This window comes from Penicillium malachiteum (assembly GCF_028827825.1).
Source record: "Penicillium malachiteum strain IBT 17515 chromosome Unknown utg000002l:1.0-8849297.0:1.0-8852440.0, whole genome shotgun sequence".
Lineage (NCBI taxonomy): Eukaryota > Fungi > Ascomycota > Eurotiomycetes > Eurotiales > Aspergillaceae > Penicillium > Penicillium malachiteum.
The window spans coordinates 7939669-7964388 of record NW_026643095.1 but is presented as its reverse complement, the minus strand read 5'-3'; the positions used below and the strand labels follow the sequence as shown (position 1 = coordinate 7964388).

Sequence of the window (24720 nt, the reverse complement as noted above, 5' to 3'; positions counted from 1 at the left end):
AAGTAAACAATGGAAGGAATCAACTAGTAGGGTGGCTCTAGTGTTAGAGAGCTGGGTGAATTTGATATCCTTAGTGCCTCTTGGGCTCGTGCTTTGTTCAAAATCCCCGGAATTCAAACTTTGCTAGGATTACCTTGCTTTTTCTCAAAATTCAGTCTCCACTCCATTGTGATTCCATTGATTAGATCTTGAGATATGAAAAATGAAACCTTTGATACCCATTGCTGCGCTATACAGTGCTAGACAATGGTCGCCATTATTATACTCTAAATATCAGTACTGCAGAGCACCATCAATTGTTCTCTCCATATCAGACCTTGTCACATAATTCAGCGAGCGGGTACGGAGAAGATCAATCTGATTCACGCCATAGCAAAACAAACTAAACTGCCAGTGGGTGCTCCGTCCTCCGTCACGATCATTTGTCAGACAAATCACAGAGTGACAAAGTTGCCAACTCTGTAGATAGCTCACAAAGACGCGATGGATACCCAATTGGAGGGGTGATGACTTAAATTTGGAATATTACACTCGAGGGCGTGATTTTGGATCATGATCCGTAAGGGGCTAGTGGAAGTTGGATTTCGCTTTGTTTATCACAACCCGCGAAGTACTTATTCTTCGAATAAACCTACATCAAAGCTCTGACAATTAATGATCATGGACCACCTCCCTTCCTCAATCGAGGCCATTCTAGGCCGTTGTCTAGCACACAGACGGGGTCGCGACTCACTTCTATTGACCCGAGCGTCTGAATCTATTTCTCGACAACCTTCAATTATTCTCGTCACTTCATCTCTCGGTCCCTCAGGCTCATCTATTTCCCCAGAACACACCCCGCTCGGCGATAACACATTCCCAAGTTTATCATGGACCCTCCCACTTGGTCTTGAAGATTATGTGTCAAGCTATATGATTATTATTGAAGACCCCGACGCCCCATTACCCCAACCTGTGGTTCTTGGATTATACTACGGCATCTCTCCACACAAAAAAATGCTAGTCGCGAAGGACTTTCGCCCCTTACTGATCCCACAAGGTCAACGTGGCTGCGGTGAAACTCCTCATCTCGCGGGGGGGATTCCGATACGGCACAAACTGGGGCCAGAATATTTGGAGTGGACCTCGACCGATTCTAGCCCATGGCGAACACCGATATTTTTTCCAAGTGATTGCGTTAAAAGCGGACTTGGTGACAAGGCTGGGAAATAAGCCCCTGACGAAGGACTGGTTACTACGAGAATTGAAACCTCACGATGTTCTGGCTTGGGGGGAATGGATTGGAACATGCGAGCGTCGACATGGAAGCTAGACGGAGTTATTGGGCAACTACTGGCTTGTGCTTTTGTTTTTTGCTTTGTTTATACCAACATCTTTTTAAAAGCCCCACTATTTCAAATTCTCTATATGGCCAATCAGATAACCTTTTGATGCCAATCATGTTGACTAGTGAATCACATCCCTGAAGCTTGCAGGGGTTACATTTGAACATGAACGTGAACAAAGATCAATGCATCGTGGAGATTGGCACGTTCTAATGCAATTTCGGTCTCGGTCCATAGTCTCCTACGAACTGCAACCCTATCACGCACATCATGATCAAGTTTAATCAATAATTTAACAATCATTCCCACAACTAATTACTTAAATTCAATAACGACAGGAATCCTTCGGTTATGCAAGGTACCTAGAATTATGAGATTTAGGAGACTATCGGTCATTATATAGCTCCTGGATTACCCTGAACCAGATACTCGGGTCAATGATCTCGATCTTGGGCAAAATTCGAACTACTAGTACGCCATTTAATCCCCCGTGCTCCGTACAGACTACTGATCTACTGCGATCCTATGATTATCGAGCGTGTGGAGTACGGGTTTTCCCGTTTCGACCGTGCTTCAGCCACGGCCCACCCGGCGCTCAAGACACAATGTTGGTGTCGCGTTTCACCACACCATTCACAGAAGCCAGATAAAAAATCTGAAGGTCTCTTGAAATATCAATGAGAGTAAGACAGTATTGCGCTAGTGATTCTATTCTGCAAACAAACTGGATCTCGATTGATCATTGACGTGTAGCAGAGCCTTGAAGCGACTCGGGATGAAACTGATTCTTAAAAAGAAAAGAAAAAGAAAAGAAAAAAATGAACATTGAAAGTGAGAGTTATCCTGCCCATTCCGGCAAAAGCTCCTGCCTATCTTGATCGTTTCTCACCATCTCTCCCTGAGGTCATATTGCGTGAAATAAACCAGTCTCTTTAGACCTGGTCTGGATGAGGAATACCTCCAATTAAACGATGCGAATATCACAAGTGTGGTCCAAGAGAAAGCAATGTGAGCCCCTTGCAGCGCTGTTGTCCACCTACTCTTCCTTTTCGAGCAGATACTCCTCACAGCGATGAACCAATATGGATGATTGATAAAATCAATAGGCAGCAACATATCTCAACAATCTAGACTGCGCAATTGAAGGTCTTGACAATCGCTCCTCTCATCCACAGACTCGGACGGCAATTCCACACTGAGGACAGAATCGCCCACTCGAAGCCGTTCCACACTGAGAGCAGAATTTGTATCCGGTGCCCGTCGCTAGGCCCTCCTTCGGTGGAGGCGTTCCTACAGATGAGTGCGCACCTGCCTCAGCGTAGATGGTACCAGAGGAAGCAGGAGATGGAGACACGTAAGGAGCACCCTGGGCGGGGTACATTGGTTGAGGGGCTGCATAGTGCTCCTGTTGCTTGATAGGCTCCATGGGGGCGTTGTTGACGTATGTGATGTTTGTTGAGTTTCCACGCTGACGCTTGACGCACCAGATGATAAAGAGAATCCAAGCAGTGAGCTTCAAGATACCGCCAATCACGATGCAGGCGTAACCACCGTAGAACTCGCCATTGTTTCCATCGAGGCAGCTGCTACCGCTGTAATAGCTATCGTAATAGTAGTAGGAGCTGTCGCAGGATGACCAGGAAGAGTTAAAGTAGGTACCTATCAGTGCACCGCCGATAATGAAAAAGACGACAGCGGCAATGGCAAAGCTGATGGGATACCACTTTGAGAGGCGGGATCTGTTTGGACCCGACGACATGATTGCGAAATGAATGTGTATTGTTGCAAAGAAAATGGATAGTGTTGAGAGCTAGGGAAAGTGAGAGTTAAAGAGAGAAATTGGCTGCTTCTAAAGTATAGTACTAGGATAGGGACTACACCGTGGCATCACCAAAATTAGACCCTGAAAAATATCGTTGATACGAGCCAAATTAAACTCACAGTGTTTAAGCAGTGTTTTTAGCCTATCAACGCCAACTGCCAGGTCTAAAATTGGGGCTGAAGTCTTTTTAGTATGGAAGTAATCCATCTCGTATCTTTTTCACTTCATCGGTCAATCTCTGCGCAATCAACGGGCCCAGGAACCCATTTGAACCGCTTATTCAATGTAAAACTCTCTCGATACTTCACCTCCCCTGGACTCCTCAGAATAATGGTTGTCAGTGATTCTAATTTTACCCAAGTCCCATAGTTTAACAAACCCACGGGCACGATCAACAGTGATCGACAAGGTCAATCCACTTTGAATACGATCTGAGTTCCATAAAATAACCTCAATTAGCCCAGACCCTGACCTTCAGAGCCGCGCTTAGATCACTGCCTTACAAAGAGAAACTTTTCGTTTCATCTGCGTTCACCGGATCAAGGTTAGCGCTTCAGCATCGGAGTCATTGAGCAAGAGTCGCACTCGTATCAAGCCGCTCCAACATCCTTGGCCTTACCCCTTTAAAAATTTTCTCCCTGTTACCCACCTTCAGGGCTGAGCAACTCTCTGGATGGCTGTGCAAGTCTCATGCTCTGTACAGAATACTCCGTACACTGTGTGCGCTCTGTAGAGCCTCCTGAAATGACTCGTATGGACTTGGATACGGGGTTGACTTCTCAAGGCCATCTTGGCAGAGAATATTCGCTTGAATTGGATCCAACTCCCTAGTAGTGCCCAGCATGCTTCATATGCTAAGCTCCAGCCCTGTTGAAATATTCCGCGGTAGCTAGAACTCTGGAGTTAACTTTGATTCACTGCGATGGAAAAGCCAAGAGACTCCCTGGATTGTAATGACAGACAGCCATCATAGTTTACCTGGCTTCAATGCACCACCACCCTTTCCAGGTGTCATACCAGAGCCGGGGAGTGCTGAACACAGCGAATAGACCAATGTGCTGAAAGTCCGCGGAAAAGGTTATCAGAGAGATGCATAGGAAAAAGGAATGGACTCTGGCCCATGCCGTCCGTGCTCATCGACTACACTTTCAGAGAATAACGTTCGCCAAGTGTGAAGCTATCATTAAATCAAAAATATAGACGAGATCACATTCTGGGTTGGAATAATGGTTTCTCAGTATGAAAGGGTAAGTTCTGCATTCGGATGATCGAGTACATGGTCCACCATGACCCATCTTCAGAAAAAATTACTCAAACTAGGCTGGAATAACCCAATTTCGTCCAAGTTATCCAAAAAGAAACTCACGGGTCACAGTTCTCTGAGATCCCAATCCTACGCATGTAGATATTTTCATTTCTCATGCCCCATAAGCCTCATCATCTCGTCCTTCCGCACGAGTATCCGCCCCTTCAACATACTCAAAGCATTTTCATCAGCTGCAACAGCCACTGGAGTCCTCCAGTCTGCGTAATGATACCAGTTTTAGCTTCACTGGTAAGTAGTGCCATTCACAAAAGTAGTTGAGTTGTACTCGTTCGTCATCTCAAGAATCAAATATTCCAAGGTTAGCACATAATTGAACCCAAAGTCAGTTATACCAAGTAACGTACATGCCAAGCATCAATCCGTAGAGTAGAAACCCCCTCATCACTCTCTCCAACATTTTGCAAGATTCCAAAAGCTGAAAATGTCAGACATAACCCAATTTATCAAATATAATTTTGCTCTGCAAAGTCAGATGAGTCGATAGTACCTACCAACAATATTATTCAACCAATAATACCGCTTATCCCCAGTCAATATATCGATCTTCAAATGCAAATTCCCATTCTCCTGCGCTGGTCCAGAGGTCTGTAAAAACAGATTGGCTCCATCGTGTGTCTGTAAGTTATATCTCGTGTTCGCGGAGAATATACCCGTCTGGGGATCCGTGGAGCCCCAATCGGCGCCTAGATCAAGGATCTTGCCGCTTAGTCTCGGGCCGGTGAAGTTACCTCCAATGATGGGAATTGCTTTTTGGATTCCGTTTGGGTTTTGGGATTCGTAGATACTGGGTGAGCAGAGGACGTAAGCTGTATAGAGGAAGGATAGAGAGGGGTTGGAGGGGGTTGCAGAAGCGTATGTGGGTTGTGAGAGTGGGAGGGTGGTGAAGAGGAGAGTGAGCAGGGTTTTGTAATTCATTTCTTTTGTCTGAATACTATCCGGTAAGGATAAATGACTTGAGGATTCTTGTAATTTGGGACAATTGAAGTTTTGATGCTTTTCATGCATTGTTCATCGTGTCTCAGCTCTCTATTTATCGACCCCAGTTCCTCACGATTCATCGCTACATCCCGAATCCATATCCGAATTCTCAGACAGTCCGGCTGTTAGTCTTCATAGAACTTAGGAGGTGAAAGATTCAAGTACCGAATCTGCAGATCTTCCCCGCATTTATCCAGGAAAAGTATCCGAATGCTGAGAATCCGCTCAAGCGCGATCTGGATACCGAGGTTTTGCCGTTTTAGAGAGATTACCTCAGCTAGGGAACCCTGAGGCCCTGAAGGCCAAAGAAGAGAACAAATTAGTCAGACGTGTCATTGCCCCTTTCAAATGCCGAAGATCAGGTGGTCATTTCAGTTCGTACTGGGCACGTAACGCCGAGGCTGCCCAAGTGGTATGTGTAGGTATTGCCTCAACTTTAAAGCTTCTTGCGTATACCAATCAACCTCCCTCCTCATACCAATACTTGGATTCAAATATGCTACTTTAGTGTGATACTATCTATTTAGATACATTAAATTTCCATGCTTCAGCCCTGCCAGTGTCTCAGATCATAGACATGGAAGGCTTTCAGGGGAAGATTCAAGTAGTGTGGGGTAACCGGAGATCCCCACATTCACCCCGCGTGGTGGTGTCTGCTGACACTCTCAGTTGAGCCTAGGCATCATTTAGCGAAGACACTAGTGATTAAAGCTCCAATCTAGTAGCACGTGGTCTTTAATGTTTGACTTTATTTGTGGGTTGAAAAAAACATTCATTCTTTGGGTAGTCGTAAGTACAAAGTAACCCATTCCTAGGCGCCATACCGGTCTTAAACACCATACATGATTGAAAAGATAATTCTAGTCCTAACAGGAAAGGACAAGAAGAGAACAAAAAAATATTCTGGCGCCAATTATTCCATATAACAGGTATCATTCAATCCTGACCCAAAGAAACAAAAGAAACATTTGAAAGGAACGATATCATTAGAGCAGATATGGCTCAGCCGGTCGTAAAGTCGTGTACAAGTAGAGGAGAATTGTCCAAATTCTCAGAGTCGTCGATTTAAGTGGTGCTTCGTCGTTTCTTGTTGCGACGGAGACTCAATTTCTTCTTCAGTGTTGTAAACGGATTTGAGAGAGGTCGGTTGTAGAATGGATCATTCTTGAAGTCGTCGTCGGTAAATTTCTAATTCAGTGTAAGTAACAAAACCATACCAGGGTCTGAGCAAGTCATGTACCTTTCCAGGGAGGCGCATAAAATTTCCATAGTCATTCATCATATTTGAGCCTTCCTCATAGTCATAAGACTGTCCATCCCGATCTGTTGTGCCAGGCGGATAAAATGCTGTGCCATCAAGTGGTCTGTGGCTATTGATTGAGTCGATGATCTTGTGTCGAGGAGTCGCGCGTAGAGCTTCTTCATTGGATTCGCGAACCGCCTCTAGTGGACTGTGTTGGCTGACTCGGTTTCGCTCTGGGCAGATAGCATCATAGGGACCCTCATGGTGGTAAGAGTATGAAGTAACATTGTCAAGCTCGTCGATTATATCAGGGTTCACGAGCATCGAGTTTCGGGAGTATTTTGAGCGACTGCGCTTTGGTATAGAGGCCATACTATCACGGCGGCGTTTCGGCTCGACCGGATGATGCTCTGTGTGGCCGACCCACCAGACGGAAGGTACGGAAACGTGAGATGAGTATTCGGAGATTGAGTGACGAGAGGATACAGATGAGACTGGAGACATGTATCGTGCGTAGGGGTTGTTGCTGCTGCTTCCCACACTACCGGCGCGTCCAAGGCTATGTTGGTTGTAGGGATGGTGGGGGTGATGGCGCGAGGCCATAGACATACACTCCACTGCGGCCATTTGAAAATTATTGGATTGGATGTGTTTCTCTCTTTGTGGGATGATTTTGAGAGTGAGGGGTATACGAGAAGAAGAAGAAAAAAAACTCTGGGGGGCGTCTCGAGGGTCACGCGGTATAAGTATAGACTCGGAGGCCCGTACTGGAAGCCCGTACTAGATGCGGTGGGGCGGTGCCTATTGTGCACGGGAGATCGCTCGGATCAGCTTAGTAGGTGAGGGAGGAACGAATTTCGGATTTTAATGGAAAGCACTATGACACTGACGTGACGACTTGCGTATGCAACTCGTAGAATGGAAGTTTATTCTGGTACACTATGGTACATTCGGGGGACTTTTTTCTCTATAGGGAGAGTCGCATACTCCACTCTTCCCTCATCGAGATTAGTTCTATGGGGTTCAGTGATATCATGGAGGCAATTTTATAACGCCATTCAACCTCGGATATTATATCATTTATTCACATGACTCTTATTACTATTTAATATAAAGGATTAAATAGTAATTGCCTCTAATCATGTTAACTGTTAACTGTTAGTCCATATACTGTGGCCTGTAGGACTGGTGTAAAAAGTCCCTATTAGGCTTAGTCACAGTTGCATTGAACCACTTTTCTACTATGACGCAGATTATTCCGCGGACTTCCTATTCAATAGATGTCCCTTAGCATGGAACCCAGGTTCTCGCTACTCATCTTACCATTGAAACTACGTCCAGCAAAAAGAAAGAGAAAAAAGCTTGGTTCTTGTTCCTGGTTCAGGCGCGATGACCCGTGCACTATTAAGCTTATCCGCTAGTCACAATAGCGCCGGTTTATCCCCATCAGCCATCGTCCTGATCAGGTCATTCCAATCATGACATTCACGACATTCATGATCAAGGCTGGGTGTCATTTTCTCGAGTCTCTGACCACAATCACAAATGATCCGGGACAGCCCTTGCATGGGATAGTAGGGGTAGTCGCAGGTCCATGCTTGTCTTGGTGACACACAGCTAGGAAGGGATGACAGGAGATGCTGGAACTCCAGTTCTTAGCATATTGCTGCTATATGCACGAAATGCAGCCTACTTATTCCGTTAAACGGTCCGCCGCCTGTTCCTTGTTGCGAACCAGGGCAAAAAGCTTGATCCCTGAAGTCTGGTGCTGGGTCAGGGGACTCTCGTTCAATCAGAGACATTCCTAAACTCTGACTCAGCGTGAGTCCAGACTGCGTCCATGCGTGGATCAGTTCTGATATACTATATCAAAGTAGTTGAATATTCCAATGCTCCAGACCTCCAAACCTCGAGAATGATGACGGCACCGTTTGTCCATCTCCGCGATATCCGGGGTGGAGATTTGGGGGTGGAGCGAATGACGGAATCCCCGGGACTTGCATGACCCCCACGGAAAATCTTTTCCTTGACGTAGACAGAGTAGATCATGAGTAGATCATGAGTAGATCATGTCACTCACACGAGAATGACTGTAAATCATTGCATACCTAAATACTCAAAATCGTCCACATATACTATTTCCATCCGGTCGGAGGTTCACAAAGCCCCATTTACAGGGCTCAAGGAATGTAGTACTACATGAGAGAGCATTCGTATATGCTACATTAACCGAGTACACGAAAACTAAACCGATAGAAAGAAACTTAAGAAACCTCCAGAAAAAATGATTCTCCAAGGGGTTTTCGAGGGGTTCGTGCGGTAATTGACTCGGCATCTCACCAATGACACAGAAGATCGTCTGCAAGGCTACTACCTTGAAGCCCAAGATGATCCACGTCCGAGGAATTCCACACCCTCGCGTCCATCCGTGCGTCACACATGATCTGATGATCTCTTTACCCTATTTTTATATGCTGACACAGAACGCGAGTGCGAACCCACGTACTAAATCTCCTCGTGTTCCATGCAAGGTTGATCAGACTATACGGACTCCAAGTACATGCTCACACGAGTTTATCACGAACTATTCATTATGCAGACCTATCGGAATACAGAAATTAGACAAGAGCGAAGTCTAATTCACAGCTCTAGGCTACTACATACGCGTCTTTCCAAGGTTGACGAATTTTCCTCTGTGTTTCTTTCCTTGCCTCTTGTGTTCAGTCTATCTACCCAATGCACCAGATAACCTTCCTTGACCGTGTAATAGGAACAAGTTGTAACGACTCCAGAGTACCGTATCCGGTTTCGCATTCCAAGGTTGCGCCGTCCCGATGGGTTCTAGTACTAGTAGAAAGATTATTATTTTAGATCTAAATCTCCCTTGAGTATACGGGCAGAATTTGGCGAGCTTGCGGAATAGCGCAATCTCGTACTAGTAACTTGAATCACTGCATTTATCTGATCCACGAACCATAGAGAAGTAATTTGATGCCAGTGATATGCATCTTCAAGTTAGCACTACTACTGGACCTCGGGAGTGGCAAGGAAAAGGTCACTTTTATCGCTACTTGATGATATTTAGTATTCAAGTTGAAATATTGAAATGTTTGATTATATTATTTCAAGTATGAACATGGAAAAAATCCATGCTAGTAAATATTTGTACTAGTAGTATGTAAATGCTTTTGATAAAAAATGAAGCTCTCATCAAGTCCACACCGTAGATCAAGAACAAGAGATGCCAAAACGCCTTTTCCCCATATTATACAATGCCTCAAATAGTGTTTAAGCATTATTAGCGCACGAGAAGCTCGCGCTGCTGGGGTTATCATGGATAGCTTTTCCAGAAACCCAGAGACCCATACCACAAAGAGCACAGGCGATTCCGACAATGATCAAGTTGATAATAGTCAACACGATCTTTCGGGGAGAGGAGAAGTAGACTCCCTTGTTCATGTGGAACCAAAGGATAGAAGGGAAACCGAAGGAGAACCAACTGGCAAAGAGAGCAGTCTATATTATAATTAGTACCATGATTGATATGAAGAGGTATATGAAGGGCACTCACGATCAAACTCAGGAGGTCACTGAAGACAGGGATGGCGGAGGCAATGATCCAGGCGAGGACCCACATGCAGGCGGCAATACCAACCCAGGAGCTAATGGCAACCCAGTCGCGCTTGTGCATACGGTCGGTACCGCGGAAGATACGCACGTAGACGTACTTGATGGCAACGTGACCGTTGATGACACCGGCAATGACAATCTATGAACAATTAGAAACTTTTATACGAGAGTAGGGTATAAGTTGGGAACATACTGTTGGCAAAGCAATACCGTAAGCAACCTTGGAAACGATAGTCGAGGTAGATCCCAAAGCAGGGGAAGTAACATCAGCTCCAGCATAGCGGTAGATAACCACAGCAGCAACAAGGTAGAGAGTCATATCAAGACCCTGAAGCAAGCAAAGGGACTTGGTAAAGTCGCGAGGGTTGCGGAGCTCGGCCATCAAACCGAAAAAGGCACCGTGACTGCAGAAAGCGAAGACAATGTTGGTGACGGCAGTGAATCCGTTGTAGAGGTTGGTCTGGGTGACGGCAGTGAGGCCAGCACCGGGTCTCTCGATACCCAGAGCGATCATGGTGATCAGAACAGCAGAGAAGATAGAGATGAATGACACAATAGAAAGCCATGACATCTTCTCCAGGGTTCGAGGGAGGGTGCAGATAAAAGAGACGACCATTGCCACGATTCCAAAGACGATAGTGCAAGTTCCGTGATCCGTGATGGTGTTCATAGCAACGGTGAAGGTCAACAAGTGACTAGCCATGATGAAAATGAAGAAGATGCTCCAAGCAGCACCAACGAACTCGCGACCAAACTTTCCTGCCACAATCTCAGCGGCATCAGCCATAGTGGTGATTTGCGGGAATCGCAACTTCATCTGACCCATAATGTATCCGGTGTATGTCGTGATAACACCAAGACCAACCAAGACAATAACAGAGGGAACGTAGCCCATAGTAGCGATAGCTGCAGGCAGAGAAAGAACACCCAAGGATACAGTTTCCGCAACCATGAGCAGACCACATTGCCACCACTTCAAGACCTTGTATTTGACCTCCGCGAACTCCTCGTTACCGAAAGCATCTTGGTTGTATGCAGGGGCGATATCCTGCTTCTCGTCGGCCTCCAGATTGACCTGATCCGCAGTCTTTGGAATATTGTACTCCATATCTCCAGATGGAGATGAACTCTCCATAGAAGCACCCATCTTCAAAACAAGTTTGCTGGTCTGTATAAGACCGCGAGGAGGTACTGATAGCTCCCACCGATGAGACGCAAGTAAACAACCACGTATAAAAGCACGTGAAGCTGTAAGTGAGTATAATAAAAACTTCGAATATTTTGTCGAAAAGAAACTGTTGAAAGAAAAAGAAAAATATGTTTAAAAGAAACTGAGTCAAAAGTTCTTCAGCATAAAGTATTCCAACATGGGCGGCTCGGAGTGGGTCAAAATCGGCCATCGGCCCGATAGAACGAATCACGGCGCCGAGACGTAATAGAATCCATAGAAAAAAGCTCTGCAACACAGTCTCAGACTCATTAAAAAACCGGGGAAATCGAAGAAAAAAAAACTTCTGCGCCGATGCCGGCGTGGCCAAAAAGCTTTTTTCATCTCCTTTCCAGTGGTTCAACAGTACTAATAGTATAAACTGGAATTCAGATTGATAGATTTTTCCCACATGGCGGCTAGCTTATGCCGATCTCATCTGCAGGGTCTGGCCACTTTTTTAGCTCAGCCACTTATTTTCGTGAAGAATTTTATTAAAATTTTATCATTTTATTAACACAAAAAAACTTTTACATCCTTAGTGTCTATACTAGCATTTTCAATATGCTTAGTCCGTAGATTTGCCGTGCGAAGTCGGATGCCGGCGTCTACACTGCTGCGATCAAGCTCCGATTCGCTCGGTGGCCAAATTTGGTATGTCACCGAGATGAGGATTTATACGCTAACACAGCCCTGTCAGTCTATAATTATGGGTCCTGGATCCAGCGAGGATGAGTTCCCGAGCCCATTATTGGTTCTGAGCGGTTAGCCACGAGGTCAGATCTATAGGATCCATATTCATACGCGCGAGTACCTTGGATTATCGCTTATGAGAACGCTGTTGAAATTTCTTTGGCTTCATTTTCTAGTTATCTTTATCCGGTGCAAGACTTAATACGCGTCGTGTGGTCCGAAATCTCCGTTAACCTGGTATAGTAGATAAAACTCGCAGAATGGAACCATCTAGAGCTATTCAATTCTCTTTAGCATTGTCTCTCCAATAGCCACCCACATGTCCATTGTTTTCTCTAAATTGGACGGGTCAAAGAGTGCAATTTCTACTATTCTGAGAGTCGATATTGCAGGTAGCAGAAGAGTCAGAAATTGGGAGCAATAAGACATTAGACGAGTGGATTTCTCTTTAGCAAATATAATCTCGAGAGCTTCTTTCAGTTGTACATGATCTATCTCTGCTATGCATCCCAATTTTGGAAGTCCACATATGCCAGGTCTTCTAGTTTCCACTCTTTATCGCCCTGTTGTCAAGAATTTCAACTGGGGAGATCTCGATGATATTCTACGACAGAGTGCGAGAACCTCGCCTCTTCCACACTAGCCTGACTATTCTAGTCATTGGGCTGCTCGGCTATGAAGCTAATGCAATAGTCTTTCATTTTTCGATAGAGAGGCTTGCCGTGTTGTACGATACAGACCAACCAAAGGAATTGATGCATATGCAGGAATCGGGCGGTTTTCGGCGAGTTCGTGAGAGGTGGAGATAACAATCCAATTCCCGGACTATTGAAGGCCTTCATAACAAGATGACTCGAGATTTGTGCTAAGAGCATGACACAGTGACTGATATGATGGAGGCTTTTATGTCAGACGATGAATCTTTTCTTACGTTAGAGTAGGTACCGATTGGATAATTGGTAGAACGTACCGCTTGAACAAGCTCCAGGTTGAGATTCAACTACCAGTTACAAATAGTAAAGTACGTGCAATTTTTCAATTACTCTCACAGTTCATTCATTCAAATGTTCTGCTTCCACCAGCTGTACAAGGTGGACAGAAATAATAGAAATAATAGACCTCATCTCACAAGCAACGCCGACCCAACCAGACCACGAACATGCCATGCCACAAACGCCTCAATGCTATCATACAAAAATCATACACGGCGCAAAAGATGCGTAGAAAGACATAAAAGAAGATTAAAAATGAATGTTTGTCAGATCAAACAGATCACCCGAATCAGCCATGGCTCCGTCGCTTCAATAATCGCCGCTGACGACGTGAAGACTGAATAGCTTCTTCGGTAATAAATTCATCTGGTGGCTGAAACTCTCTCTCCTCTACTTCCCCCAGAGGTTGACCGAATGCCAGGATAATATGAGTGCGTTCCTCGCGGTTTGTATTTATTGCAGACAGGGCTGTTTCGCGCTCATGAGGATCGGAGAAAAAGGAGGTAAAGGGTTTATCGTCGAGGGGAGGAAGCAAAAAAGGAACGGGATCAGGAGGGATGGGCGAGGGTTCGGGAATGTCTTGGGTTTTTTGGCGCTTTTGAGAGGCCTTTTTGTCGGTTGTTTTGGTTTGCTCGTCCTCGTCTGCTCCAGTGGGCTTGGGCTTGGGCTTTCGAGGACCGGATATTGATTTGCGACGGCTTTTAGCTGCCGAATCTGAGGCTGAGCGGGCTTCTTGGTGAAGCTGACGTGCAGCCAATGCGTCCACATCACTGGGGTCAGGCGTACTAGGCGTTGCGAGCTCAGGTGAGAGGGAGCTTTCCTCTGTAATCTCTTCAGCGGGTCTGGATCGTTTCCGTGAGCGTCGAGACTCGGTTTCGGCGTCCACTGCGGGGGTTGTTTTCTCTTTGGCTAGCTTTCGTCGCTTCTCCTCGTCTTTCCAGGCTTGGAACTTTTTCAATAGCGCCACCAGCTCTTGAATGAGGATGTCTCGTTTTGGCTCGTAGAGCTTCTTCTCATTCTCGTGGACACCAATCAACCCCATAACTCGCAGCCAATCCTGACCGCGCAGCTCTTCGAGCAGTCGATCTAATTGCTGCTTTTCATGCTGCGCACGATCGCGCTCAATGTTTCGCAATTGCTTCTCTTGGCGTTCAAAGCGGCGATGTGATTTGAAGTACAGTTCTTCACTGAGGGGATCATGCCCTGATGAATGGCGAGTTACTTTTGGGAGCGATATTGGCTCGCAGTCGTAAAGTTTTTCGAGTGGATTGCCAAAAGGATTCGGGTCTGGTTTAGGAAAAGGCAATGTCTCGGAGAGGTCATCGACTATTGTGATACTGGTATTCGCTGCAAGTGTTTCAACTGCATCTGGAGGTCAATTCAATGATCGTCACAACTGTAAAATTAGGATTGAACGTACCAGGCTTGGGGTTTTGGAGACTGATAATCTGCTCGTAGTTGTAGAAATACTGGGCCAAATCGCTCTTGCAACGAGAGCCCGTGTCGGCAGAGCGTAACGACCTTCTCTCAGTCCCTGTCGGCGTAGGTGCAGGTGCAGGTGCAGGTGCAGGCTGTTCGCTCTCTACGATTTCGCTTTTGCGCTTCTGCTGAGACCTTGTCGCAGCAGCAGGACTCGTTACGGTTGGCTGCTCCGCCTTTCGGCCTTCTTCCCCGCTCTTCTCGTCCTTAACCACATCACTGGGTTCTGGGGTCGGATCGGAGTCATCTTTTTGAGTTGTATTGGTTGTCGCAGTAGAGGTTGAGGGTTTGTTCTCACTTTCAGACGCGTTGGTGGAGGCAAGAGAGCGCGGTCTGGAGATAGGAGTAGTGGGTGCTGGAGAGATGGTATCCAATGGGTCCGGGGAGTCACGGTCATCAAGTAGGCGCTGTAAGGCAGAGGGAGTATTTCGATCAGGTACTCTGACATTTCTGGCGGAGCCATTGCCATTAATATGAGAATGATTGGGGGTTTTCAATTGGGTCGCAGACGCGATCGAGTCGACCGATGAGGAGGAGTGGCGGCGGGCGCGTTTTGTCGCACTCCGCGGGCGCGCGGGCTTCAAGGGAGGATTAGATCGAGGTTTGTCGACCGCGTTCATATCCTGTGTGGCAGTGGTGTCCAGGCAGTCTGGAGAGCTTCTCCGGCGACGAACACCATAGTCCTCCAGGGTGCGCTGTTTCTTCATCGGCGGACGGCCATGGCTCTCCGACCGACTGTCGGGATTCCGTCGCACAGGACCGCGGAGCGACGGCCGCGACAGAATGGCCATGCTCGAGTGGGGAGTGCGAAAAAAGATCTCAGTCGTCTGTCATAATGTGTGGTAAGTAAATACCAGAGTTCTGCCAGGAATCAAACAGATGTTTGAAAGGAAAGATTGAAGCCTGGAACTTGGAAGGGGACGGTGGTCAGGGAGAATGATGTTCTTGGCAACTTGAACCGGTCGACATTTTGATGATGATACATACAATCAATGGTATCTAGAATTTGATATCAAGATACTAATAGGTATTGATTTGTATGTCAAGATTCTGATCAACGTCTTCCAAGTTTAATTCTATCTTCCAATCATACTTACAGTAGCACTTGCCACCTCAGCTTGAAGGCCAGCGTACTACCAGTTGTATAAATTCAACCAAAGAGTATCCGAATATGTCACTGCCATCTGGGGAATAGGGTTCCCCATATGGGCAGTAATTGGAGCTGATAGGGGCTCCAAGTTCAATCCCAGTATACTCCAGTGCTCTACCTGGCAATATTTGCATAAATTTGGTCTAATTATACTACCCCAAACCCGATTTACATAGTTCATACAGTGTATCATATAGAGACAGTTGCGCTGGGGCGCTGAGACGGTGAACTTGGGCAGAATACTATCGTGTTTACTAGAATATGCCCGACTTCAATCTACTTAAAACGAGCAGCTATTGATACGTGAAATTAAACCATCTCTTACCCACTGTTTTTCATCCTTATACGGCCTCTATTGTTTCCTCCCTCGATGATGCTGATTCCGTGTTGTTTGGTGTGTGTGTGAAGTTAGCCTATCATCCGGTGTCCGACGCAGGGGCGTGTGGCAGCCATCATATCATTTCGGCAGGGATTTGGGAGACCTGGGCCATGCCTCCGTGTAGGAAGGTGCTGGGTGACTCGGCCAATACTGCGAAATTGGATTTATGAAAGGACCAGCGACCTGCGAGAAGAAGAAGAAGTCCTATCTCCCACCACCAATTTGTGATCCACGAAGACTGGGAACTGCCCATGGTGGCTTACGACCCGAGTTTGGTCTTTTTATGGTTGAATGATTTTGGCCTGGTATGGCCTGTGTTGAAGAAGTTTATCGCCCACCGTGTCATCTTCCTACTGACTGGATTACCTACGTGAGTCATTCCCATTGGCCAGATTGATGATTTTAACCCCTCCAGGGCTTGAGGCAAGACGGAAGGCTAACCCTGGAAACTAGAACCGGAACTGGTTAAACATCTTTTGAGGAACCACAATATGGCCACGAATGCTCCCTTATATTTCTTAAAAGAGCATTCTAAGGATCGGATCTGCCCAGCTGGCTTAACGGCTCAAGCGGCCTACGACTCGTCAGGGGATAGAGGTATTGATTGGGATTATTGGGTCCCTTTCGGTGGCAGAAGTGCTGACCAATGGGCGGCTGGGAATCTAGCATTTGCTAGGGACAATCCTTTTGTTAATTTTTTGATTTTTAATCAATGATACTTCTATTTTCCCTTTTCCCACTAGAACTTTCAGATTATCCAAATAATGAAAATTGATGGAGATAGAAGGGATTCTGTGACGGGGGTGGATGTATCAATAACTACGTCAATTGTCAACCATGTGGTTTCTGGTTTTCAAGCCTTCGAGTTCGATCCCAAATCCTGCTGGATATCCTTTTTTCCGCTGCCATTTGAAATTTATTGGCAGTGAGTGTTTTCTAGGGTTAACTCAAGTCCTCAGGTCAAGGTACTTGGTGGTGTGCAGTGACTACTTTTGGCCGAAGTTATACCTATTAGGAATAGTAGGCTCAGAGTGATTCGACCTCCAGATCTCGGGATAGCTTCATAATTCTAGTGCTTGACATGGGCTAAACTATAATCCCATTTCCTTGAGCTATGGTTAAATAATCCGTCCGCCTGCAGCTTCATTTTGACCAGCATCTCCCACTGGTCCCATAAGCAAAGACCACTCCAAAACGAGACCCTCGAGATGTGAACACAAAGCCTGTTATATGGTCACTTTTTTCCGGCTTCAAGGTGACAACATTGTATGTTCCTGGTATGGGTGGGCCCAGGCGATATCTTCCTCCCCAGTTAGTGCTGATCTACCACATTGAAAATCAGTCCCAGCCATGATTCCTGTTTAAGCAGCTTTACTTACAACAACACTCAATGTTACTGTAGGATGATACCCGGAGGAAATGTTAGTATCCCCGTCATAGATAGTCACTTCATCAATAAACTCATCTGGACCGTGTATCTGAAAAGGATGGCGATTGTCTAGTTGGTTCAGTACGTCCTGATCTTTCACATGGAGTATTCCGTTGAAATTATTGTAATCATCGACAATTAACCTGGCTGGTGCTTTTGGGAGCCATGCTGACTCCATCAAGAAATAACCATGAGGCGGCATGTTCTCTTCGCGAATGCCGAAAATATTCTGCCGCGATATCAGGCAATGACAAATGTTGGTTGAAGTAGCAAATGCTCATCGAATGATTTGAAGTCAATGTCTTTTGACCAGGAAATATGCCGAAACTTAACACCCTTCACGATGACTGTGTTAGCTAGATCTCTTTGATGTTAAGGAGCAATTGACTCAACTTTCCTACGTACGTCTTGAACAACACGAATCTGATCCAGGCCCGCCTGTTTTCTGCTAAGTCCTTCCCAGCGGTTTAAGATAGCGGGATCACCGTTAGACCACCACGAGTCACCAAATCTAATGCTGCATATCCCTAGGTCATCAATAACAAAGTGAATTGTCCAGATATCGGGGTTTAAGATGGTAGCACATGATAATGAGGGCTCTCTGCATCTGCGCCCTATAAGTTGGATGTTGGGTAGAGAGATACGATGGATGAAAATTTCTCTTCAAGACCAAATTCATGATCACAGTATTTTATCATGTCGCGTGGGTCAGATGATGTTGACCGAGAGTATGCATCCGAAGCTAGGGGAAGCAGACCCTGAATTTGAGTCAAATTGGAGATAATTCTCCATTGGAAGTTCATTGCTTCATAGTCCTGGATTCTAAATATCCCCGTAACCAGAAGATTGCGCAATGCATATATGAGGGTATCTGTAAGGATCATGCAGCTTGTCAACTGTGGAAGTCTCTTGTAACAGCTTGAATTTGACATCAAGGACAGTGCTGTCTGACATGAGCAAAAGAAGGATATAAGACTGGAGGGTGAGAGCAACTCGAGAATAAAGATCAATATCTCGAATGGGAGTTGGAAAAACATAGAGGTCTGGAAGCAAGAACCTTTGATCAGTATGATATAATCTGGGGTCTTGAGAGTTTCTTTTCCCAAGGGATTTGGGCAATCTGGAGTGAATATCAGTATCCTTGAGAGAAGCGGAATTCAATGCATGTTTGCTCACCCAGGAGTTCCCAGTCCCCACGACGCCCGAAGCTATAACATTCAGACTGAAGGGCCTGGCATAACTTGAAAAGTTTGACGGGATTGAGCTCCAAACAAATTTCCCTTTCTAGGAAAGTATAGCAGGATGCATGCACAAGAAAAGATCAGTTTTGGTAATTGCCACAGTTCGTATCTTGAACTGACCAATGTATTCATTCCCTGAGTTGTTCCATGCTCCAATAGCTTGAATTATGACTGGCCAGTGGGAATCAACAACATTTTGAAGTGTAACTCTCCCCAATTCGATGCCATGATGCTTTGCCAATACTGAGAGGAGCCCACATTGTTAGTATAAGTCTGGAACATTATTCGGACGTGAACACCTTACCAGCAATGAATTCCCTTGCCCATGACTTCTTGCCGTGTACGCCTGAGCAGAGCATACACATCAAATCAGTTACATAGTAACTCATGCTTGTCAGTACTCTTCCTTGCTTGTCTGGAAGCGGGTATTTATGGTGATCTCATCATGAGAAGGTGAGACCTTGGGCTTTCCAAAGTTGTTTATTGCACCCTGTGGCCACGTGATAGTCAATATTTTAATCTCTCATCACCTACTGGTCCCATATAAACCCACAACTTGGAAACAGCATGTAAAACTTCTAATTTGGGGGGGGGGATATAGTATCTGGTCAAAGTTGCATTCATATACAAGAGTTCGATGTGGGTATGTAAGCTTAGACCATTCCGTAACTGCATGTTTGAATCAATCGCCTCCGAGCCATGGGTATTACTTAATTTGAGGCGGTTTGCGGTGAGATTTTGTTGAAGTTCGATTTTATACAGTGTCGTGTGGGGAACAAATGATGAGGGGATCACTCCTTGGAGCAACCGTGTGTTCAGTTCAGTGCCCGAACCTACGCACCCCCACGTCCTGAAGTGGGGGAGTCATTCAACTCTGTGGGACATCGGGGAAGCACTCTACCACCTCAAACGATGGTCCAATCTCAGTACAGAAGCACTTTCAAGAATTGGTTTCGGCATTGACCATTTCATCTGCACAGATTCTTCGCGTGACCATGTATGACGCCAAGTTCATACACGGACATTCCTGACTCCCTCAGTTAAGACATCCAAGCCCAATCATGGTCGCTCATTATAAAGACTGAGCTCTCAACCCCGCATATGGCGTGGGGGAGGAAGAAAATCATGACGGAAGAAACGGAAGAAACGTCTCCATCTCCCACGCTGCCCCGCGTGGTACATGGCGGATGATAATCGGTGGAAACATGAACGGCTAATCATATCAGACGCAGTGGGGGACGTGGGGGTGAAGATCACAACTTCCATCGGTTATTTAGCTGGTCCATTCGCCCCTTGGCAATGATTTTTACTTATAACCTTTCGGACTCATTGATCGTTAGTTGGAACCTCTCTGCTTCTTCGTGTTTTGTCCGTGTGATTAACAAATTGAAAACCATAGTATACACATCCACATCCACATCCACAATGACAGCCAACGGAACAACCAGGCGGAACCCCCTCCCACGAGGTGTCTATGTGCCCACGGTGGCATTCTTCAAGCCAGATGAAGAGGTTGATCTGGCGGCCACCGAGAAACACGCCGCATACCTAGCGCAGAGTGGCGTTACAGGCCTGGTCACTCAGGGCAGCAACGGTGAAGCAGTTCATCTGGACCGTGAGGAGCGCAAGGCCATCACAGCAGCCACACGCCGCGCCGTCGATGCTGCAGGTTATCCAAATCTCCCGGTGATTGCTGGTTGTGGTGCCGCATCTACCCGCGAGACAATTCAGCTTTGCAAGGACTCCGGCGAGGCAGGTGCGGATGCCGTGCTGGTCCTGCCCCCCAGTTACTATAAAGCTCTTGTTAGCAACGAGGCCCTCCACGCACACTTCCACGCCGTTGCGGATGCATCGCCTGTACCTGTTCTTATCTATAACTTCCCCGGTGCCTCCTCCGGTCTGGATCTATCTTCTGACGACATCCTTGCGCTGTCCAAGCACTCCAATATCATCGGATGCAAGCTCACATGTGGTAACACTGGCAAGCTTGCTCGGGTCGCTGCCGCTTCCAAGGCTGGATTTTTGACTTTCGGTGGATCAGCTGATTTCACTCTGCAGACACTGGTTGCGGGTGGTGACGGTATCATTGGTGGTGTCGCTAACCTCATTCCTCGGTCCTGCGTGCAAGTGATGAAGCTATACGAGAGTGGTCAGGTGGCCGAGGCGCAGAAAGTACAAGCCATTGTCGCGCGTACGGATTGGGGTGCTATTCATGGTGGCTTTGTTGCGGTGAAGAGCGCTTTACAATCCTATCGTGGTTATGGTGGATTGCCTCGACGCCCATGCGTTGTACCCTCAACCCAGGCTATTGCCGCCATTCATGAGGAATTCCGGGAGGGTATGGAGACGGAGAAGTCATTTGAGAAGGCATAGAAGCAATATTCATTGGCAATTAGTACAAATATCAAAGTACACATAAATGATACCTTGAAGGTTTCCTAATACTTAACTTGCAGCTGCCCCGCTGTTATCTGGTGCTACGTATAGCATACCCCACACTCGGGTAGCTCTGAGGCTTGGTGCAAAATGAGGACCGTGATTCGGAGATAAGATATAGAACTTGTCTCCTCAAAGGTGCAAGGGAAATAGTGCTGGATGCCAGTGTGACTGTGGTATTTCATGCGAGATGTTTAGTACATTCAAGTTGATCAGGCGAGTCATGTCCCAGCCTTCCCAGCCACCGAGTCACGGTGTTTATTGTTTACTTAGTATGAAACGGTAGTACTCGCACTGACAGCTGTACGGAATATGGAGTAGGATGAAGCAATTGAGAGTATTTTCCTATACGAGTCTCATATACAAAAATTGAAAACAAATTCATTCGTACTTTCCAAAGACTCAAGCATTGTGTACATTTAGCTGCATAACCCCAATGTAGTATGTGGAGGTCGCACTTGACGGTTGAGCTCCCGCCTACTACTAGTACGGAGTAGTAACTCCCCTAATCGCGTGGAGTAAATGAAAATGTAACCTTGATCCATTAAACAAGTTACAACTGAAACACACATTTGAACATCAAGGGGTTTGTTTATTGGATCTATGCCATTGCAATGGCTCCGCAGTTGAGGCCCTGATTATCCTCATTTGATTATGCATGAGGTACATACCAGGAGGTGATCAGCATCCCGATCGGCATGTGTGGTTTCCTAGACATAAATAAGCCCCATCGCCTCCTTTTTGTCCAGCTTCTTTTACTCCTCTCCACCCTTGTCGTCACCATGAAATTCTCCTTGGTTATCGGTGCGTTGGGCGCCTTGACAGCGACCGTATCGGCCGTTAAGGTGAACCCACTTCCCGCGCCCCGCAACATCACTTGGGGGACATCCGGCCCGATCGCTGTTAAGGAGCTCATCCTCCGCACCAACGAGAGCCGAAACCATACCCATACCGTCCTCACCGATGCCTGGATTCGCGCCTGGTCGACTATCACCACCTTACAATGGGTCCCCGCTGCTATAGAGGCTCCAATTGCGACATATCCACCATTCCCGACCGGCGCAGGGTTGACCAAGCGTGGTGCCCAGGCGATTCAGTCCGTCCAGCTTACCGTGGTTGATAGCGACGCCGATTTGCAGCACGGAGTCGACGAGTCTTATACTTTGGAGGTGAAGGAATTGACCGGTAGTGTCAAGATCCACGCGCAGACCGTTTGGGGTGCGCTACACGCGTTTACCACGCTCCAGCAGATCATTATTTCGGATGGCAAGGGAGGACTGATTATTGAGCAACCAGTTTATATCCAGGATGCACCCCTCTACCCTCATCGAGGTATCATGGTGGATACCGGACGTAACTTTATCACTGTTCCCAAGATTCTGGAGCAGATCGATGGCATGTCTCTATCCAAGCTCAACGTTCTGCACTGGCACTTGGACGATGCTCAGTCCTGGCCTATGCACATGGAAGTCTACCCCGAAATGACGAAGGATGCATACTCTCCCCGCGAGACCTATACCGCGGCTGACATGCGCCGAGTTATGGCCTACGGTCGTGCGCGTGGTGTTCGCATCATCCCAGAGGTTGACATGCCAGGGCACTCAGCTTCTGGTTGGCAACAAGTTGACCCAGAGATTGTGGCCTGCGCAAACACGTGGTGGTCAAATGATGTATATGAATACCACACCTCCGTGGAGCCTAACCCAGGTCAGCTAGATATCATCTACAATGGCACCTACGAGGTTGTCCGCAATGTGTACAATGAGTTGTCCGAGATCTTCACGGATAACTGGTTCCACACCGGAGCCGATGAGCTCCAGCCCGGCTGCTATAACTTCAGCACCTACGTTACTGAATGGTTCTTGGAAGACCCTTCGCGCACTTACAATGACTTGGCTCAATACTGGGTTGACCACGCCGTGCCTATCTTCCGCGACGCTGGTGAAGAACGCCGCATCATGATGTGGGAGGATATTGCGTTGTCCACCGAGGCTGCCCATGATGTGCCCAAGGACATTGTTCTGCAGACCTGGAACAATGGATTGACCAACATCCAGAATCTCACAGCCCGAGGATATGATATCGTTGTGTCTTCCTCCGACTTCCTGTACCTTGACTGTGGCCACGGTGGCTTCCTGGGCAACGATCCTCGCTACGATATTATGTCGAACCCAAGCGGTGCCGTTGACTTCAACTACGGAGGTAACGGTGGTTCCTGGTGTGCACCATACAAGACCTGGCAGCGCATCTACGACTTCGACTTCACCACAAACCTCACAGAAACCGAAGCGAAGCATGTCCTGGGTGCCGAGGCTCCTCTCTGGTCTGAGCAAGTTGACGACGTGACCATCTCCAGTGAGTTCTGGCCTCGGGCTGCTGCACTGGCTGAACTCGTCTGGTCCGGTAACCGTGACGCCAATGGCCAGAAGCGGACCACCCTTCTTACCCAGCGTCTGCTGAACTTCCGCGAGTACCTGGTCGCGAATGGTGTTATGGCCGGCGCCTTGATGCCCAAGTACTGTTTGCAGCACCCGCATGCTTGTGATCTCTACTACAACCAGACTGTCATTACCTGATTGTGCAGGCAGAGACAACATCCTATCCCATGTCTTATGACACTTTCAGTTCCCTTTTATGTACATACATATTCAGATACCTTTTTAACTGTGGACCTCAATACCCAATAAAATGGTAGTTCTTCGGGCAACCTCTAGTCCTAATCGCTGAACAGTCAATCTTTTAGCAAGGCCTTCCAACACCACAGTAGTCGCTTGCCCTAGGCACTTGACTGTGTCCTGCCAAGCTAGAAATTAACTACAACCCCGTCCAAGCCACATTCTACTCTGCCTACAATTAAAGTGTGGTCTCACCAAAGATCACGCGGCGAAAGCATCCACAGACCCCCCTTGTTTCAGAATCAGTCCAGCCTAGTTATGGCCCAGTCGCGCCCACGAATCCACACAATGTGGTGCAACACACTGAGGCAAAATAGTCGATTCCCATTCAGGAATCTCGGACTTCTTGCTTTTTTGAGAATAATATGTGACACTGTAAGATATCTCCAGATGCCTCATTGTACGATACTTAGGAAATATCATTTATTTGCCATGATATTTCACCAGTGCACGGCGATTTCAATGTTTGGATACAATCTAGATGCTTTGCTCCAAATTGTCCGGTTACTTGATTTCAGAATACTCTGACAGTCCTGTATTCGGTCAATCCGAATGAGGCTCAGGCTTTTAATGGCAAGCCTTGGAAAATTTCAAAATGTTACAACCTTGCCCAGGTGGAATCTACAAGGTTCGTGACATGCGACATCATTTTAATATCAACTACCTCAAGTGCTATCTCCAGGTCTCCGAGTCACTAGCCACTAGCCACTCGCT

The 24720-nt window shown here is 46.7% G+C and overlaps 8 protein-coding genes across 8 annotated transcripts; 3 read left to right on the top strand and 5 right to left on the bottom strand.

Moving 5' to 3' along the window:
* Window positions 1–660: 660 nt before the first annotated feature.
* On the top strand, window positions 661–1312 carry N7483_005959 (YbhB/YbcL family Raf kinase inhibitor-like protein; the record flags this gene model as incomplete). The annotated part of the gene is made up of 2 exons (XM_057089396.1): window positions 661–957; window positions 1040–1312. 2 exons carry the CDS (start codon window positions 661–663, stop codon window positions 1310–1312), a joined length of 570 nt encoding a protein of 189 aa, XP_056949225.1.
* Window positions 1313–2490: 1178 nt separating this feature from the next.
* N7483_005958 (uncharacterized protein) lies at window positions 2491–3084 on the bottom strand (the record flags this gene model as incomplete). The annotated part of the gene is made up of 1 exon (XM_057089395.1): window positions 2491–3084. One exon carries the CDS (start codon window positions 3082–3084, stop codon window positions 2491–2493), a length of 594 nt encoding a protein of 197 aa, XP_056949224.1.
* Window positions 3085–4696: 1612 nt separating this feature from the next.
* N7483_005957 (DUF3237 domain-containing protein) lies at window positions 4697–5389 on the bottom strand (the record flags this gene model as incomplete). The annotated part of the gene is made up of 3 exons (XM_057089394.1): window positions 4697–4750; window positions 4819–4889; window positions 4966–5389. 3 exons carry the CDS (start codon window positions 5387–5389, stop codon window positions 4697–4699), a joined length of 549 nt encoding a protein of 182 aa, XP_056949223.1.
* Window positions 5390–6517: 1128 nt separating this feature from the next.
* N7483_005956 (uncharacterized protein) lies at window positions 6518–7322 on the bottom strand (the record flags this gene model as incomplete). Its single annotated transcript, XM_057089393.1, has 2 exons — window positions 6518–6640; window positions 6693–7322. The coding sequence occupies 2 exons, from the start codon at window positions 7320–7322 to the stop codon at window positions 6518–6520; spliced, it is 753 nt and encodes a 250-aa protein (XP_056949222.1).
* A 2661-nt stretch (window positions 7323–9983) lies between these two features.
* N7483_005955 (neutral amino acid permease) lies at window positions 9984–11472 on the bottom strand (the record flags this gene model as incomplete). Its single annotated transcript, XM_057089392.1, has 3 exons — window positions 9984–10211; window positions 10267–10464; window positions 10519–11472. 3 exons carry the CDS (start codon window positions 11470–11472, stop codon window positions 9984–9986), a joined length of 1380 nt encoding a protein of 459 aa, XP_056949221.1.
* A 2034-nt stretch (window positions 11473–13506) lies between these two features.
* On the bottom strand, window positions 13507–15487 carry N7483_005954 (acetyltransferase SAS4-like domain-containing protein; the record flags this gene model as incomplete). Its single annotated transcript, XM_057089391.1, has 2 exons — window positions 13507–14585; window positions 14638–15487. 2 exons carry the CDS (start codon window positions 15485–15487, stop codon window positions 13507–13509), a joined length of 1929 nt encoding a protein of 642 aa, XP_056949220.1.
* Window positions 15488–20320: 4833 nt separating this feature from the next.
* On the top strand, window positions 20321–21268 carry N7483_005953 (dihydrodipicolinate synthase family protein; the record flags this gene model as incomplete). Its single annotated transcript, XM_057089390.1, has 1 exon — window positions 20321–21268. One exon carries the CDS (start codon window positions 20321–20323, stop codon window positions 21266–21268), a length of 948 nt encoding a protein of 315 aa, XP_056949219.1.
* Window positions 21269–22113: 845 nt separating this feature from the next.
* N7483_005952 (beta-N-acetylhexosaminidase) lies at window positions 22114–23907 on the top strand (the record flags this gene model as incomplete). Its single annotated transcript, XM_057089389.1, has 1 exon — window positions 22114–23907. One exon carries the CDS (start codon window positions 22114–22116, stop codon window positions 23905–23907), a length of 1794 nt encoding a protein of 597 aa, XP_056949218.1.
* Window positions 23908–24720: the final 813 nt, after the last annotated feature.